The sequence below is a fragment of the Lepisma saccharinum genome, chromosome 13 (assembly GCF_977018435.1).
Source record: "Lepisma saccharinum chromosome 13, izLepSacc3.1, whole genome shotgun sequence".
NCBI lineage: Eukaryota > Metazoa > Arthropoda > Insecta > Zygentoma > Lepismatidae > Lepisma > Lepisma saccharinum.
Genome location: NC_139241.1, coordinates 64,495,992 through 64,514,586, shown reverse-complemented (window position 1 = coordinate 64,514,586; position 18,595 = coordinate 64,495,992). Strand labels below are relative to the sequence as shown.

General features: G+C 39.8%; 1 protein-coding gene across 1 annotated transcript; it reads right to left on the bottom strand.

Annotated features, from left to right (window-relative positions):
* Window positions 1–335: 335 nt before the first annotated feature.
* Window positions 336–8,192, bottom strand: LOC145997005 (uncharacterized). Its single transcript, XM_083133620.1, has 2 exons — window positions 8,069–8,192; window positions 336–2,332 (listed from the first exon to the last, which is right to left on the bottom strand). The coding sequence occupies exons 1-2, from the start codon at window positions 8,111–8,113 to the stop codon at window positions 1,451–1,453; spliced, it is 927 nt and encodes a 308-aa protein (XP_082989746.1). The 5' UTR covers window positions 8,114–8,192; the 3' UTR covers window positions 336–1,450.
* Between the last annotated feature and the right edge of the window lie 10,403 nt (window positions 8,193–18,595).

Sequence of the window (18,595 nt, the reverse complement as noted above, 5' to 3'; positions counted from 1 at the left end):
GTAAAACATAATAATAAAAAATTGTGTTTTCTTTTACTGTTACTTTAGGAATATAATCAGGTACAGAAAGATAAGTAGGTTAGGTTATTGCACGAAAAAATTCAAATGTTTTATTTCATTACTGATTGAATAACATAGCAAAATGTCGGACACACCTGGCACTGACCTCTGACGCAACCAATGTTGCCAGTACACCTCGTAATTTCGTAAAAACACACATTTCTGTGAATATGTCATAATTAACCCCTTGAATCATCATGTAATGCACAATATGCATAGCAATTTATCGTTCTATCATCATTTCGATAAATACCCACGGAGACCATCGATATTGCAAGGTACTTCATAACTGTACTTTGTTCATGTTTGTTTTTACTTCCTACAAAACATTTGTACACCTTAGTAAATTTTCCCCCATACTGAATGTTCATGTAGAGAATAATTATGAAAAACACCCACAGAGATAATGTTAATACATAGTGCAAGTTGTATTTGAGATCCACCTCAAAACTGTAGAAAGTGTCCGAGAAATCTCCTTACCCCTAGATTATGTTACATATTATCCCTAGATATATATATGACATATTTATTTGACATCTGTATGTATTGATTTACATTATTACATACTTGAGAACTTTACATTATGTTACAGTACATCGTTTGCTCTGTGCGTTGTAGTTTGGGCACGCACGCACACGTCATTAGCTATCACCGTAACTGCGTCCTTTCACGTCAGCCGCAACAACTTACATACGAATTTCAGAGAGCGTTCCAAATGTAACGTTCAGAGCAGGGATGCCAACCACGAAAACGAAAATACTATTCCCAAGCAAACGAAAACCGGCCAATTTCTAACACGGTCGCAACAGGATACATACATGTAGGGGTGCGGGGACTTCTTGATACCCTTAGGTTTAGTTAAATTAGCCTAAAACAAACGTAACAGGACTGTTGGCAAACTTCAGAAATCTTTAGTTATTTGTGATCTATTTACTGACTTCTCCTCGTATATATATATAAAAAATACAGAGCCTCCCGATGCCGCAGTGGTAGCGTCGTCGCCTTGCAATCAAGGGGACCCGGGTTCGATACCCGGTGGAGGCACATAGTAGTTCGGATCACACTTTATAAACTGTAGGTCCAGTCCCGATTAGCCTTACTGTGCATAAAGTGGACTTAAAACATCAATTCAATCAATCAATTAATCGTATGAAAATGTTCTAGACGTTAGATAAACATTCATAAAATTATTCTCAATAAGGCCTTCGTTATAGTATGAGTCTACATAGGTTTGCATAAGTAATGACGCTCATCAAATAAGGAAGAATATGTTTATTTTCTGCACTGGGTGAGGCAATGTCAAACTATTGTATCTTTGTTGATGATACAAGATACGAGTATTCCTATGAAGACGATTTCCGTTTGAATATAATAACTTTACATTGTTGCCTTAGTAACCCCCATAATGGCCTAAACGACCAGGCCAAAAAGGTCTGAAGATAGGCCAGTTGAATATTGGAAACAGTGGACGGTTGGTAGTTGTAGGTCTTGGGGTCGTAGTGGTTGGTCGATTTACTGGGGCTGCGGTTGGAGCAGGGGGTGGATTTGGTCTGGCAGGTGTAGGTGGTATGGTAGGACTTGTAGCTTGTGCAGGTGGTGCGAGAGTCGTTTCAATTCCAGGTACACTTGGTGTGGCAGTTGAAAAGTCTTGAAGTTGTGCGAAAGTCGTTTCAATTCCAGGTACACTTGGTGTGTCAGTTGAAAAGTCTTGTTGAGGTTCTGCGAAAGTCGTTTCAATTTCAGGTACACTTGGTGTGTCAGTTGAAAAGTCTTGTTGAGGTTGTGCGAGAGTCGTTTCAATTCCAGGTACACTTGGTGTATCAGTTGAAAAGTCTTGAAGTTGTGCGAAAGTCGTTTCAATTCCAGGTACACTTGGTGTGTCAGTTGAAAAGTCTTGTTGAGGTTGTGCGAAAGTCGTTTCAACTCCAGGTACACTTGGTGTGTCAGTTGAAAAGTCTTGAAGTTGTGCGAAAGTCGTTTCAATTCCAGGTACACTTGGTGTGTCAGTTGAAAAGTCTTGCTGAGGTTGTGCGAAAGTCGTTTCAATTCCAGATACACTTGGTGTGTCAGTTGAACCATCTTGCACGGAAGGTGGAGTAACTTCAGATGCGATTGGCACTGAATCTGTAAAAGCTTCAGGTGTTTCCATGGCAATCGTAGTTACACTCGGAGGCGGTGGAGTCTCACTGGAAGCTATCGACGGTGTAATCACTTCTTCTTGTGACGTGTCATCTGCTTGACGTTTGAGTCTAGCTGAGAATGAAGTTTCAATCTGCAAAGAAAATAAAACGCAATTTCATGAATAAAACCATATAGAGAAATATACAGCGTGTGTTGTGAACAATGTTTAGAATAACGTTTTGCTACTTGAGGCTTCAGTTCAAAGCTACGAGCTGTCGAAAAAAAACCTCCATTTTGTATCCTGTAAATATGCAATTATGTGGCAGAGATTGAAGGTTGCCATTGCCATATTTTTTGTCGGAAAGAACACTAAAGGTGATAGTGCACCGTACTAACAGATGATGTGCTTTTTTATGTCTTTGCGTTAACCTTAAACGTTCGCTGGGTATTTGCGCCACAGGACGAAATTTTGTAAGTTACTTTGGGAACATGCTGTATTTTAGATAAGGTTTCGGAGATATATGTTTGGATTGATACATGAGCTTTAAAGAGTGTCATTAGTAAATGGATTATTATTGTAGTTATAATTGGAGGTAGGCAAAGTTTGTTTTAAGTCCACTTTATGCACAGGTAGGCTAATCGAGACAGGATCTACAGTTTAAAGTGGGACCCGAATTACTATGTGCCTCCACCGGGTATCGAACCCAAGATTACTTGATTAAAAGGCGATAGTGTTACCACTACACCATCGGAAGGCCTAATTGGGGGGGCATTTAAATTGTTGTAGCTACATAAGGCTTGTTTTCTTGCATTGGTTGATTACACTGTTCTGCAAAATTAAACTTTTTGTCGCTCCCATGAACCAAAATGGGTGATTCTTATAGATTTCGAGCTCCTGAGTTCAAATCCGCAACCCGTTTTTCTCCAGGACGTACCAGTTTTGAGGGGGGGGAGGTTCAATGACCACGCAAAGATGCTATTCTCCCCCAATATAAATTTGCACGCTATCGTCAGAATTTCAATATAAAACAAGCAGATACAACTACATAAAGAGTACAAGTTCAACACTTCCATGTCAATTGGTGTTCCTGCTCCTCTTGTAATTTGTACAGGGTGTCTCGCATGTCGCGCCCCTCCATGGTAGCTATTTGTTGATGAAACCTTTCACCGTGTTCATCGGAGACCTCCCCCCAGCTGTACTGTTGAGGGAAGAAGTCCAAGTGGTAATGCAGGAAACGTAACTTGAGGGACATATTACACCCCATGGTAGGAAATGAAGTAATTAACCTGCCCACAATGTCTCTGTAATTAGGTGACTTATGATTCCCGAGAAAATTACTGCACACGTCTCGAAAGGCCTCCCAAGCCTCACGTTCCACATCATTCAGCTTAGAAGGAAATCTAGGATCCTTCAAAACGTCTCTGATTTGAGGCCCTGTAAAAACACCTTACACCTTGGCCTCGCTAAGTTTTGGGAACAGTTTTCTGAGATGAGTAAATGCTTCACCATCCCGCTTCAGGGCCTTGACAAATACCTTCATTAGACTTAATTTTGTATGGAGAGGTGGTAAGAATACTTTCTCCGGATCCACAAGAGGTTCATTAGCCACGCTCATCTCTCCTGGAACCAGTTGGATCCTTGGTGGCCATTTTGTGATGGTGTACTGCTCTTTGGCTAGACTGTCTCAACGACACAAGAAACAGCAGTGTTTGGTGTAACCTCTTTGTACACCGGTGAGGATGGCAATAACCTTAAAGTCAGCACATACACACCACTTAAACTGTTCGTAATTTAATTTCTGTTGTAGATTCCGCATGTTCTCGTATCATTCTTTCATATGCACAGCATGAACAACAGGGATGGCAGGATATTGATTGGATTGTGTAGTAACACTGCCTTGAGGCTAGTCCGCAACGAATCTACGAACAGTCTATATTCTTCAGTGATGTAGGCAAATTTCAGTTGTTCCATAAGCGACTTAATGTCACTGCAATACACCAAATCACCATCCTTTGTAGAATTAGGAACTAGACTCACCTCTTTTTTTCTGTACATCGATATATTCACATCTCGGTCAAGTAGATTCCATTGTTGAAGTCGTGATGCAAGCAACAGGGCCTTGGTCTTTGGAAGGTTTAAGTCTCTGATCAGATCATTCAGTTCTTCCTGACTTATCACATGTGGTTCCTTAGTGTCAGACAGTGGGGCGTAATTGGGATCTGAATGCGTACTCCAAGATTGTGCAACATCCTGACAAGCTACAGGTTCTTCTTCGGATGAAACACTGCTCAGTGTGTATGAGTCTGGTGGTACGGTTACAGGCAGAACAACATCATGTGGAACAGGTCTCCTCGCAGAATCCAAGTCAGGATACTGTATTTTATGCTTTTTGCCTTTTGAGAAACCTGTAATATTGGTCAGGCAGAAGTAACAGTCTGCAACATGATCCCGGGGCTCGCGCCAAATCATAGGTACGACGAACGGCATCGATTTGTGTGTACCTTTCAACCATCCTTTTAGAGTATTCGCACACGAGTTACAACTTTTTTTGGGAGCCCAATCGCGATCCTGGTCGCCGACTTTACACACAAAGTACAGGTGGTACGCTGTCTTTAGGAACGGTGACAATGGCCTACTTTGTCCCTTGAAGGCCACTTCCCCACATATGTAGCAGAATGAATCTACCGAGTTTTTGCAAGTTCGTGGCATGTTGGTTTAACACAAATGTCAATATTTCACGCAGAAATATTTTTCCTTAATGGTACACACAGACACAGAGTAACGCGACTCTCTTACACACGATCACCTCGGAAGTAAAATATCTGCTTCACGGGACAACGAGGTGGATGTCTTGGCACCTTTTTCCAGTGACATCCGGTTTGTCATCTAGACAAGGGGGTGCCAACAAATGACCACAAGTTGATTATGAATCCTTTTACCTTGAAGGAAGCAGTGTAGGAGTGCAGCGAAAATAAAACGTTGAACTCCAATGTACACAAATAAGCCTGTCACACATAGTTAAAAATTGTAAGATACCATTCATTTTAGAGCCAGTCACTTATGGCTCGTGGGACATCGTGAAAATATTTCTTCCAGCAGTAATGTTAAAATGCAATATTATTCACATTTTTGTTTTGACATTTATCTGGAATTCTCAAAAAAATGTGCGTTGTGGCCGAAATCACTGTTTTTTGGGGTGGGTGGGGTATATTTGGTACTTTTTTCCTATTTTCGGGGGGAGGGGTTGTGGGGGCAGTGGAATGAATGTTCCTAGGATATAGTAACAATTCTTGGATTGAGGTAAAAATACACAATTATGCATCCCAAGCATAAAAAACACACATTTGATTAAAAAAATACAATTTTTCGGTGATTTTTTTATGGAAAATGCCCCCCTTAAAAAAGCCTTACGTGCTGGAACTTTTTCAATGCGATATTCGTAATCAGCGACTCGAAATCTATAAGGTACACCCTTTCATCCTCGTGGGAGGATTTTCATGCCGATCTTGGTTTATTTTCTTCGCTTTTCTGCCATTTTTGGCTAATCGCTTAGATAGGATGAATGATGATAAGATGAAATTGATGAAGAAACATTCACAAAGAACACCAACACCCAGATCGGGATTCGAACCCGGAACCCCTGTCGTCGTGTGTCCTAACCACTCCGCCACGGAGGCAGGCTTTCTTGCATTCAGAGATTATCTCCTTCTGCAATAATAATATCGTTCCATGGTTTGTACAAGATGAAGCATATATCAGTCCTCTTTCACAATTTCTAACCTGAAAGCCTTGTGCAGCCTGCCCGAGGGGGGGTGATAAAAGTTGTCTTTTTTTTGCTTGCAGGAAAGGGATTTTTAAATTTTGTCATTTCACTTGTTACTAACACACACGAACTTTTTATGAGCTTGACCTTATAGGCTGATCTAGACGAACAAAACGACTTATTGAACATTCACCAATTTAAGTTTCCGAGACATTAAATTTCGTCTGAACGCAGTACAAAGTTTTGAATTTCTCGCCATAAAATCAGACGAACTTCAAAATTTTACAGTCTAAAGGACAGAACCCATTTCACTTGGGCCCGTCATCAATAAAATACTCTCATTCTCTCGATTCCCGGTGGTTAAGATCCTACGTTAAACTGTAGGTCCAGTCCCGATTAGCCTATCTGTGCATAAAGTGGACTCAAATCAACAAAGCTAAGCATGACTTTGGGAAATGTAATTCACTTTTATTTATGGTAAGGCCCAGTCGGGTGCTGAAAATGGGGGGCGGGGTGTTGATGGGGATAATAACCCCACTCCAACAAAACATTTCTACAAAAAAGAACTCGAAATGCAGAAAGAATCGACTACTATCGTGGCCGGTCGGTCTGAGGCGTCAGGCTTTGGGATCCGGCTAAGGGAAGCGCGCTGGTTCGAGTCTCTGGGGGGGGGGGGGAGAGTAACAACTTTTCTCCTGAGATTTCTGCCTTTGTATGGAACCCATCATCGTGCGGAAAGTGGGAAGCTAAGATGGAGTAGCGTAACTCGGTCATGGAAAACCTATAACAACCACTGGGGGTCGTCGTGCTGACCACACGTCACACCGTAACTGGTTGGATGATCGCCCACCTCTGCTCAGGCATGTGGGAGTGAAGCTGGCAGTCGGTATGTAAGCCCTGGCCCTCACGGGCTGTTGCACCACTGGTTAAAATATATTTTTATGTTCTGAAGTAAGGTACATGAGCCCAATATGGTCCAGTACCCAATATCGCCTATTTGCTGTTCACAGGTAGTTACGTGGTTAATTCGTCAAATGATATTACTGTGTCATGTACACTGTCCGAATGACGTGACTGAACCTGTTTGCAGTAACTTGAAGACAAAGAAGCGAAATAACTGGGCCTCGTGAATGTGTTCTACGTGATCAAATATTGCATAGGTCAGTTATTACTTACTGCATCTTCCAAGTGAGAGGTGCTTTATATCTGTAGTACATATTATGATAGCTCATAATTTGAATACAACAATGTACTTAGTTTACACTTTAATCTAAAGTCCTGTTTATAACGAAGGATAAAAAGAACACTATGTAAGGTGTACTCAACATGGCCTACATAGGAATATATCGTGAAAGATATGCGCAAATGTGACATTTGTTACACTTATGTTCACGTAGTGTGTGTGGAACTCATTAAGGATAAAAAATACCTCTCATTTGCCCAGACTGTGATGCGTAATCCATGGTCTTCTGGTAACAAATTGTGACATGTCACTTCCTTGTTTATTGGTTTGTAAACAATGTTATTTCTTTGTGCAAATGTGATATGTCATTATGTAAATAAAATGTAAGTGTATCAACTTATCTACCTATAACATCAACATAGTTGTACTTTCTTTGCAATTTCTGTTGCATAATTTGATGTGGACGAACAAAAAAATATATCACTAGGTCATATTGGGCTAAACGTAGCTTTTTAATACAAACTTCCCTGCACCCATGTTATTATTCGGAATTTGCTCTAATTTTCAGTAAATATAAGTACAGGAATGTTCCCTCTTTTGAATCTTGCCACCAGTTTTACCTTTCTGACTTTGTACACCCTTAGAAACAATTGCAAACCTTAGGTAGGCCATATTGGGTGCAGGTACCTTAATTTTTTAATATTTTAAAGCAAAACTCTGGTAAAACGATGCTTGTAATTGAAGTGGAATACTCAACCACGAATCAAATTTCAAGTATCGGTATCCATGGAATCGGTAAGAGTATGGGTATCAGCTCATACCTATCATCTAACCATTATCAGACTGCTACCCCAAACACTGAGGTCATCCATCACAAGTTCGTGGGAGTTACAGAGAATTTCATCACAAGATAAGATCATAAGACTTTCATCAGACTTACCACTGCCAGAGCAATGAAGATATAAACGTACAATCTTGGACGCATCTTCGAAGTGTTCTTTCCAACGAGTAAGATATTTTTGCGTCGTGCACCAAACGAAACTTAGTTCATATATAAAGGTTTTCCGAAGGAGACATGTTCAGCATATGTTTGCTTGATGTTTGCATTCGTGTCGTGACTGACAGTGTAGTAACTGTACGCACAGATGTCGGTTCATTGTTCATTCGCCACATCAATTGCTTTCTCGATCACTTGAAGCTTGCACACATTCAGTGCCTAGGGTAGAACTCTAAAGTTTGTTTATTTTTAATGCTTAACGAATGCGATACACATGCTGCGATGTTTGTTTATTTCCGGTAACGTTTTAGCGAAAATTAATTGAATGTTTGCTTACTGGCGTAATGTTTTAATTTATAGCTGCATTAAAGGGAACTCCAGCCTATCTGTCGCACAATGGCGTAATGACAGCAAAGTAAATATATAACTTGAATGTGAAACGACGAGACGACAGTGTTGCAATATGCAGATATTAAACACCTGAAAAGGAACAATCCTCATGTACGGATCGGTGGCGAAGCGTGGTCTTAAAAAGACTGCAAACAATATTTTAATGCAATACATAGAGTACATTGGTGCTCCCAAGACTAGAAAGGGGACTAAATTATATCACCAAAAGGGAAAGACGGCACCGTATTCGTCAAAAGATGAAATAATAATAATTATAATGAGATATATAACCCCCCTCCCCCCACCAACCCCATAGTTTCCTAATTTCAACGTTGCTTAAATTACGGCTCGGAGAAGAGAAAAGTGGACCCAATTACCTAAACTGCCAGACCAGAGGACAATCGTTAAGATCAAAGATCTTGTGTTATTTCAACATCTTAACTAGAAATCAACATATTTTTTAATTACGTACAGTGGGATCCACTAGTATTGCTCGGCAAATAGTCCATGACTATTTTCATTAATTTTTCCTCTTCCATCTTATGTGTTTTTAAGCGATGGATTATTATGTATGCTGGTGCAGAAGTTGTCAACAGCTTGTTTTGAGTTTTCTTTTAATTCTTGAAGCTGTCATTGGTGGCACCTAACTTCGTTTTGAGAAGTAATTCATGCTCTTTTTCAGCTTATATTGTAAAAAACGTGAATCAAAAATTGTCACGCAGCTCATTTTAAACATCGGACCATATTTTGTATTTCTTGTTACGCATAATGTGTCAACTATCGTGTGAAGCTAGAAGCTGTAAATGATTGATTGATTGATTGATTTAGTTTATTTTACTTAGCTTTTCTGTCACATTTTGGCTATGAGGATGAATTATGATATGATGAAATTGATGAAGGGTCACTTATACAAAGAACATCCATGCCAAAGCCGAGATTCGAACCCGGGACCCCTATAAATAGGCTCATTCAGACACGTATCTAAACTATATTTCGGGAGGAGTCTGAACCAAGTGTCTCACATGTAACATCAACAACAACATTAATAATAATAATAATAATAAATATGTATGTAATAGAATAGGATTAATGTGTCTAAGGATAATAAAATACTTTAATTAATAACAATTAACGCGAATAGCTAAAAAGATGATGTAAGAATAGAGATATAACATCATTCATTATCTAGCTTATATCCACTGAAGCTCAGCAAAACTTATATAAAAGCAGTTGCAACAATCAAATTAATATCCTTGTTTTTTTTTTTATTCAATGCCAAATTATATATTAAGTTACCTTGGCCAAAACGTTGTTAGGGCCAGCTAATGAAAAGTAAACTTCCTGGTTCTTATTTTTATGTGTATTATTATTATTAGTGGTATGAATAAATTTTCGAAAGCTCTGTCTACCCCAAAAGTTGCATAATCACAATCTAATCCTCACCTTTGTGTAAACTCAGTAAGAAATAAACCAACTTCATATTATACAACAGTAAACAAGAATTCTGCTTATTTTATTGTGGACTTGGTAAGTTTTTTGGGGGGGTCCAAACCACCTGAACACCCCTCTAAATACATCCTTGAGTTCATTGTGTTTGAAGATGAAAGCATAAGGAAATACGCAGTAGGCCAGTAGCCAGAATTGGTCTCCAAGGGGGCTCACAGGTTATCAGCTTATAAGCAAGGTTCATTTTTCAAAAGTTTAACAGTATTAAATGAAGGTAAATTGTGTGTCGGGGTCATTAAGTTAATGTAAAATATAAAATGTAGAGTTATTGAAAAAAATATTATTTGTATATCTTCTAGAAGTGCTAATTGACTGGTCGTGACACCATCCCTTAATGCACACTCCATACTATTTCTTATGACAATTATTAATATCATACAAGTAAAAATGAACAATATTAACTTCAATCAAAGTTTCTCAAAGGACCTTGGTACATGACCTATGTTTGACACTAACGCTATGTCCAACGTGGATACGGGCAGCGTGGTGCGTGCGGTGTGATGCGAGCGCCGCACCGCAGATATGTGCGTGAACGCCGGGAGTGTCCAACGTTACTGCGTGCGATTGTGATGAGCAGTTTGCGACGAACATGGCTTCCAGTTCGGTGCTTTTGGCCGTTGTTGATGCAAGGTACAGATTTTTAATGATCGATGTGGGTGCATATGGCAAAGAAAGTGATGCTGGTGTATATTCTAACTCAGCACTTTATCAAAATGTCGAAAATGGTTTCTTACCAAAAGATTTGCAGCTGTCCAACTTCCATCAAAAAGACCCATTTGTGTTTGTAGGAGACGAAGCATTTCCATTACGAACATATCTTATGAGACCATATTCTAAAAGAAGAGTTCAAATAATGCAGCCGCGTCATATTTCAATTATCGTTTATCGCGTGCTCGAATGACAGTGGAGTGTGCTTTCGGCATAAGTTCTGCGAAATTTAGGATCCTATTGAAACCAATTGAAAGTAGTGTACAGCATGCTGTTCATATTGTTAAAGCAATTCGCATTCTGCATAATGTTATAATTGACATAGAAAAAGATTCTCTTGTAAACGTCTTGGACGAAAATGTGATGGACAGGAACTACAGCTCTCGAAGGCAAACAACCGCGCTTCGAGAGCAGCAGAAAATGTATGAACCGTATTCTGTGATTCCTTCTCAGTGAATACAATTTGATGTTTTTGTTCATCCACTCACGACTTTCAAATACTTAAAACGTGAAAACTGTTACGGAATCCCACTCCTTATCAACAATTAAACGATCTTTGTAACGAGGGTTTGTTTTATCCCACAACACATTTCTTCTTTGCACTTCTGCAATAAGCCCTTCCATCTTTCTCGGCGACTCGCCACCGGACGGCAAATGCGATACAAAACAAACCTGTTTGAAAATCAAACGTTGCGTGCGTTGCGAGCGGACGAATCGCACGCGTAACGTGTCCACGTAGGACGGGCTCATTGCTGACTACAGGTTTGATCGGATACGACTGCCGCGTTGCTCGCATCGCACCGCACGCACCGCGCTGCCCGTATCCACGTTGGACATAGCGTTAGTCCGGAGACCGAAGTCCCCTTCCTAGGTGCCGGGCCCAGCTAAACGGTTTGATTCCAGGGTACGTGTGACCGGATCGGTTTTTACCCCCGACGAATAGCCGACTCGTGCATAAAGTGACGTTGAATAATAATAATAATAATAATCAATAATAATGACGTAGATAATAATAATAATTGATGTTAGCCAGCAGAAATACTTTGCTGACTTAACGTTGAACTAAAATATAAATACCAACAGTTATGAGGATTAGTATACTATTTGTATGAACACAAATCATAGTCAAATCATAGATAACAAAAATGTATATTATATAACACACAAAAATAATACCTATTACACAACCCCTCGCTATCACTCAGCATTCACACACTCTCCCATAACGCAGGGGAAAAATTACATAAAGATAAATACATTGGCTCTTTTTTAAACACCATGCAATATTTAGTGTTTCTTAGGAATATTAAACTGCGCCCGAAGACGTTAATTTGCTTAGAATTAAAGATACTAAACTTTCATCTGCGCGTGCTCATTACATTTCTGCCAACGGGCATGACATGTAAACATTTTATTCTTGCAGTTTATTAAAACATTTAAATAATTGTTGTAGAATTATCACTAATGCGCCTTGGAACTTCAATAAAATTAGGCTTAGATATCAACTGAAAGGCACACATGTTTACAGAATGAAAAGTGAAGACACTTATGTATGAATATATTAAAAATAGCACGAAGTTAACTTACTTCCTCACTTAGCAAACTTGAGAGGTGATCTCTGCAAGAGATACACGATTTATGCCGTTTTAATCAAATATTTACCGAGTAAAGCATATAAGGTGACATCAATAAACATTATTACTCAACAGCTCGGCGCAGAGCGTGGAAAAACAACAGTATGCTGTGAATATCTCTTCCGAATTAGCAATTGTGAAATTTAGATGGTGTTGGCAAGAAATAATTTAATCAATACCTTTGCGACTTTTAACTTTAAATACTGGTATCTTTTCGTCCGACGGCCGATCTTTGGAGTCTTGGGTAGATGATCACTCACACATATAGAAAATTAACAGTAGTATACTGTACCATCTCGGCGTTCTAGACGTTCCAGCGACGTTTACCGTAGTCCTCTAAACGGCGGCGTGACGTCAATCCGCGGTCCTCCTTGCGACACTAACACTTCCCCACGCTACTTCTTTGTAGCGGCACTTCGCAATCTTCTTGGACACACCTTGTCGCTTCATCTTCCAATTACAATCTCTCTCTCTCTTTCTCTCTCCGTAGAATTCTCGTCGGGCGTCGGCGTCTCGACTGGCGGCTTTCGGCGGTATCATTTCATGGCTTCTAATCGGGCTGTGGGCGTCATTTGTGGCGATGTGGCATTTGTGGCTTTCGTGGCGCTTGTGGTGGCGTTTTAGTGGCGTGACGTCGCGACGCTGAGCGGTGATCTGCTGCGTTGTCGGCTTCATGCAGGCTTGGAAGACCCATAGCCCCCTTCTCTTGTGATTAGCCCGCCATAGTGGTATTAATGTTCCTCGTCACAAAACGAATAACGCGAATCCAGTGCACAGGTCACTAATTAACACTGCGTATTCGTACAACTAGTCACTGTCACTCACGCAGGGTAAAATACACGGCACGGTAGAAAAAGACAAAGTCCCGAATCTTTACTCCGACTGTCGCAGAGGTGTTGTCGGATCGAAAACTGGCGGTAGACTGTACGTGTTTGTCCGTTCTGCCACTATTTAAAGACAACTTGAAATTTCGAATTCAACAGACTGACTTTTAGGCGCGGAAATCTGAAGTTACGACGTTGGTGGTCAAACGTCCCTTTTTTGCTTGGTCCAGCTTCTTCAAGCACACGTGTTGCGTTAGAATGGGGTGAAATGAATAGTTCTACCCTCATCCGGTACGTAACATGTTCCTCCAGTAATTGGCCTCCTTCGTGGACTTTCCGTCGCCAAATGCACAAAAGTCGCTCAAAACAGTGAAAGATTTATCACAGCACATTGTTAGTTCCCAGCTCCTCTGACCGAACGGGGGAAAAGTCGACAAAAGCAGAGAAACACAAAAGGTTCAGAAACGTGGTGTTTTTCTACCGAAGCTACAAGCGGATACGAAGGTTACAGAAAATATAAAATAATGAAAACCTAGGATATAGAATAATAATAAAAAGTAGGTGACAAAAACTGATTGTCATAAGCTCCTACCGTACATTCCACCCCCCAGCAGACGCAATAAGACTCCCCTAAACTTGTGATCTACCGACATTTGACGCAGATGTGGAAGGAATGTGGATGATGACGTCAAAGTCACAGATTTCTGTCAAAGAAGAGGCTGCGACAGGGGTTGGGAAGTTACATATAAAGAAGCTCCCCTCTGGAAAAAAAAAATCTAAAGTCTAGAACTGGGATTCCCAAACTTTTTCCTTTCACGGCGCCTTTAGTATTTCAAGATTATTCCGCGGCGCCCAAGTCAGAAAGTAGGCCTATCGAACACTTGCAACGCTCAGTTAGTGTGGTCGGGTTGCTTCAAATTCAGAAACATCTTATTGTAAAAGGTACTAAATAAGCACATATTTAGAAAAATCATATCATTTGTGTAAAAATATTGCAACATTTTGCTGCTCCCCTCCAAGCTAGTCACAGATCCCCAAGGTGGTGCGGCGCATAATTTGGGAACCACTGGTCTAGAGAATCTTCTAACTATTTGCTCCTACTTAGACCGGCATATAAACAAGATTGAACGAATATACGTAATAGCTGCTTTTCATGTTCTATGAATTTATCTTTCATCAAGTTGTGAGCCAAATAATATCTGCTGTCTACATTTCACTCTTCACTGCAAACAAATTACCTATAGGTAGAATACAAAATAGTTTTACCTAATGTCAAGGGGGCTGGCAGCCCTGCCTGGCTACGAGCCTGTATTGTACACTATTTCATGTGTTTGTCTGACAATAATTCATATTTGCATAGTGCAACACTGTCGTATTTGTTTCATGGATAAATTCACCTTCTACCATCTTTACATCATCGCAAGAAAATCCTTCTAATAACCTTGCATCGAAGGTTAGTTAATGAAATATTGCTACATCTTCTCTTTATTTATTGTAAAAGGACAGGTGAACATAGCTATTAAATTTTATGTTAAGATATGAACGAACAACAGATAAACTGAAAAAAAAGGGCAAACACAAAATGATAAATGGAAGATCTGCAGACACAGCTGTTGCATGTCAATTTTATAATTTATTTCCGGTTTATGCTCCGTTTTGTATTGGACTTGCAGATTTATACGAGGGAGAATCAAATGAAAACCGCAAAAGTGCCATTAAAAATCTTTTTTTCTTTCTAGGCATTTGGAAATTTGCAGACACAGTCCTCGACGTCTTTCCGAGCTGGTAGTACGAAGCTGTGCCGGTAGGTGGGGTTGGATGTGAGTAACAGCTGATTCAAGATGGCGGCACCACTACGCAGTTGCACCAAGCAGGAACAGCGTGGAGTTATTCGATTTTTATGGAGTGAAGGTGTGAAACCGGTTGATATTCATCGGAGAATGCAGACGAAGTATGGGGACGCCTGTCTGTCACAGCGGCAAGTCTACGATTGGTGCAAGAAATTCGCAGAAGGTACGACTATATTGACTGATGCTCCCCGTCCGGGTCAGGTTCAGCGAGTTGTGACAGAGGAGTCCATAGCCGCAGCAGATCGGCTTATTCAGGAAAACCGGCGTGTCACCCTGGCTGAAATGGCTTCCTTGCTGAATATGAGCTTCGGTTCAGTACAACACATAGCGCATGACGAACTCCGCTACAGAAAAGTGTCCGCCAGGTGGGTTCCTCGACAGCTGACGCAGGAACTGAAAGTCCGTCGGGTTGACGCATGTCAAGAGCTGCTGAGGCGTTATGAAGAGGAGGGTGAGGATTTTCTAGCTCACATTGTCACCGGGGATGAAAGTTGGGTGCACCATTTCCAACCGGAGACGAAACGTGCAAGCAAAGAATGGCGACATTCGTCTTCGCCGAAACCAAAGAAGTTTCGCAGCCAGCCCTCTGCAGGGAAAGTCATGTTGACGTTATTCTGGGATAAGAAAGGTCCTATTCTGGAACACTACATGCCCCCACATACGACAGTGACTAGTGCCACCTATACCGACCTTCTCAAGAACCATTTGAGGCCAGCGATACGCACAAAGCGAAGGGGATTGCTGAGTGCAGGTGTTTTGCTTCAACATGATAACGCCCGTCCTCATTCTGCTCGTGCAACCATGAAAACCATCGATGACCTACGCTTCAAGTGCCTACCACATCCGCCATACTCACCAGATTTGGCACCATCTGATTTCCACATCTTTGGTCCATTAAAGGAGCTTCTTGGAGGGCAGAGGTTCAAGTCTGATGAAGACGTCCAATCGGCGGTGCACGAGTGGCTACACAGTCAACCAAAAGAATTTTTCTCACGCGGTATCGAAGCGCTACCTATCCGATGGCGTAAGTGTATTGAACTGGGAGGGGACTATATAGAAAAATAATGCACAATCAAACATTATGCCTGCATTAAAATAGTGGGAAAAAATTAATTGCGGTTTTCATTTGATTCTCCCTCGTATTTGGCTGCATATCCACAAAAAAGAAAAAATAATAATGTTCCTAATCCCATTATATAATATGACTTCATTGTTGTATGCACCAGCTATTATAATTGCATATATTATACTTGCTTTTTTGAGAAAAGCTGATATGAAATTGTAATCTATTTTTTGTTAATGAATGAGTGGACGTAGTTATATATAAAAATGTATTTAAGAGCAGCGTTTTTTGAACTTTGTGTGTAAAATTTATATTAAAAATATTTATTTTGTACTTTATGGGTATAAACAGCGACATATTAAGCTGTAAGTCCAATAACATTTTGTTGAGTTGAGTTGTATATGCACAGCATACATAATTATTTTTTTTCGGTTCGAAATTCACTGGTTTTAAAGGTGAAGTGAAGTGCATGAAGGTGAGTTAATCAGATGTTTGATCAGTCATTGGTCGACGCGATGAGATGTCATCACAGAATTACTTCGCAACTTGCAATACGTAAGAAGATATTCACGTGACAGGCGAATTTGACGTGCCAGGAATAGTGAGCGTTTATTATTTAATTGAAGAAAAAGCGCATTGAGTGGTCGATTCACATATTTCGTTACGAAAGGTTTTGTTGGGTTTAAGTCTCGACCCAGACATGGAAGGTTTGTTCAACAATTTAATTTAATCATCACTCATTCTCGTTGTTGTGATTAGACAAGAATGACAAGAATTAAGAAAAGTACAAAATATTGAAATGAAACTACATTTCAAAGGTGTACCGAAAGACGACTTTGTGGAAGGCTATGTAATAATAATAGTAATATTAATGAATGAAAATCTAGCGATAATGTGAAAGAAAAAGTTTCAATTAAAAAGAAAGCATGGCTAAAATACTTAAAGACCAAAAGAATGGAGGACAAAGAAGCTTATATACAGGCAAGAGATACAGCAAAACGGATAGTGAGAACAGCGAAGAAGGAAACCTGGGAACAATTTGGAAAGGAAATAGAAGAAAATCATAAAAATAATCCAAGAAAATTTTGGCATGTGCTGAAAAATCTGAAAGGAAAACGAGGAAAGAAAATAAGGAATATCAAAAACAAGAATAACGAGGTGAAAACCAATATGAAGGAAATTTTAGATACGTGGAATGAATATTATGCGGAAACCTTTAGAGAAGAAGAGGAATTGTATGAGGAAAGACCCATGAGGGAAGAAAATGAGAACGTGGAAGCTGAGGAAGAAATCCAACTAAAAGAAGTACAAGAGGCAATTAAATCTTTAAAAACTGGTAAAGCACCCGGTTGGGATAATATACATCCAGAATTTATAAAATATGGAGGAAAGGAAATAGTAAAATGGATATGGGATTTATACAGACTAATATGGGCAACAGAGAAAATACCAAAAGATTGGGAACAGAATGTAATAATTCCTATACATAAAAAAGGAAGTACCCTCGATTGCTCAAACTATAGAGCAATATGCTTAGCGCCAGTGGCCCAGAAACTATATTCACACATTATAGAAAAAAGATTAAGGCAACAAGTGGAAGATAAATTGGAAGAAGAACAAGCAGGTTTCAGGCCTCATCGTCAAACTCAAGATCTAATCTTCTCCCTGAGGAACGCAATAGAGAAGATATTAAGCAGAGGAGGGGAAATATTTACAGCTTTTATTGACTTAAAGTCTGCCTTCGACAGAGTACCAAGAGGACAAATATGGAAGGCCCTTCATCAGTTCCAAGTAACGTCAAAACTGACTAGAATAATTCAAAGTCTATATAAGAACGTTAAAGGAACGGTTAGAATAAATGGACAATCCTCCAAGGAATTTAATATGGGAAAAGGAGTAAAACAAGGTGATGGACTTAGTCCTCTTCTTTTCATATTATTCATGGATCAAATTATAAAGCAATGCAAAAGAAGAACAAGAAAATGCAAAATTGGAAATTATAAGATGAAACCGGTATGGGTACAAACATTAGTATACGCTGATGATATTGTTCTCCTAGCAAAATATAGCAACAGCCTACAAAATGCTGTCCTAGAGTGGGGCCGAGCATTCAAAGAACGAAAGATGGAAATCAATGTTAGCAAGACGAAAGTCATGCACTTCACTAAACAAGAACCAGCAAGGATGCACATTCATTGGAATAATAAGACCTTAGAACAAGTAGAACAGTTTGAATATTTAGGAACCATACTAACTGCGGACGGGAAAATGGACTCTGAAATTAATCACAGAATTCAGAAAGCAAATAATCTGTACTATAATATTAGTAACACCATTATAGGTAAAAAGGAGATTAGTAAAGAAACAAAAATGAAAATATATAAAACAGTCTATCTCCCCACGCTATTATATGGATCAGAAAGCTGGATAATGCAAACTAAATTGGAGAGCAGACTTACTGCTACTGAAATGAAATTCTTAAGAAAATCTGTAGG

What these genes read in the sequence shown, in the direction of transcription:
- LOC145997005 (XM_083133620.1), bottom strand. Translation starts at nt 8,113, where the DNA reads ATGCGTCCAAGATTGTACGTTTATATCTTCATTGCTCTGGCAGTG. An exon ending in TCTTCATTGCTCTGGCAGTG is followed by an intron (nt 2,333 to 8,068) that starts GTAAGTCTGATG and finishes TTTTCTTTGCAG; the next exon opens with ATTGAAACTTCATTCTCAGC.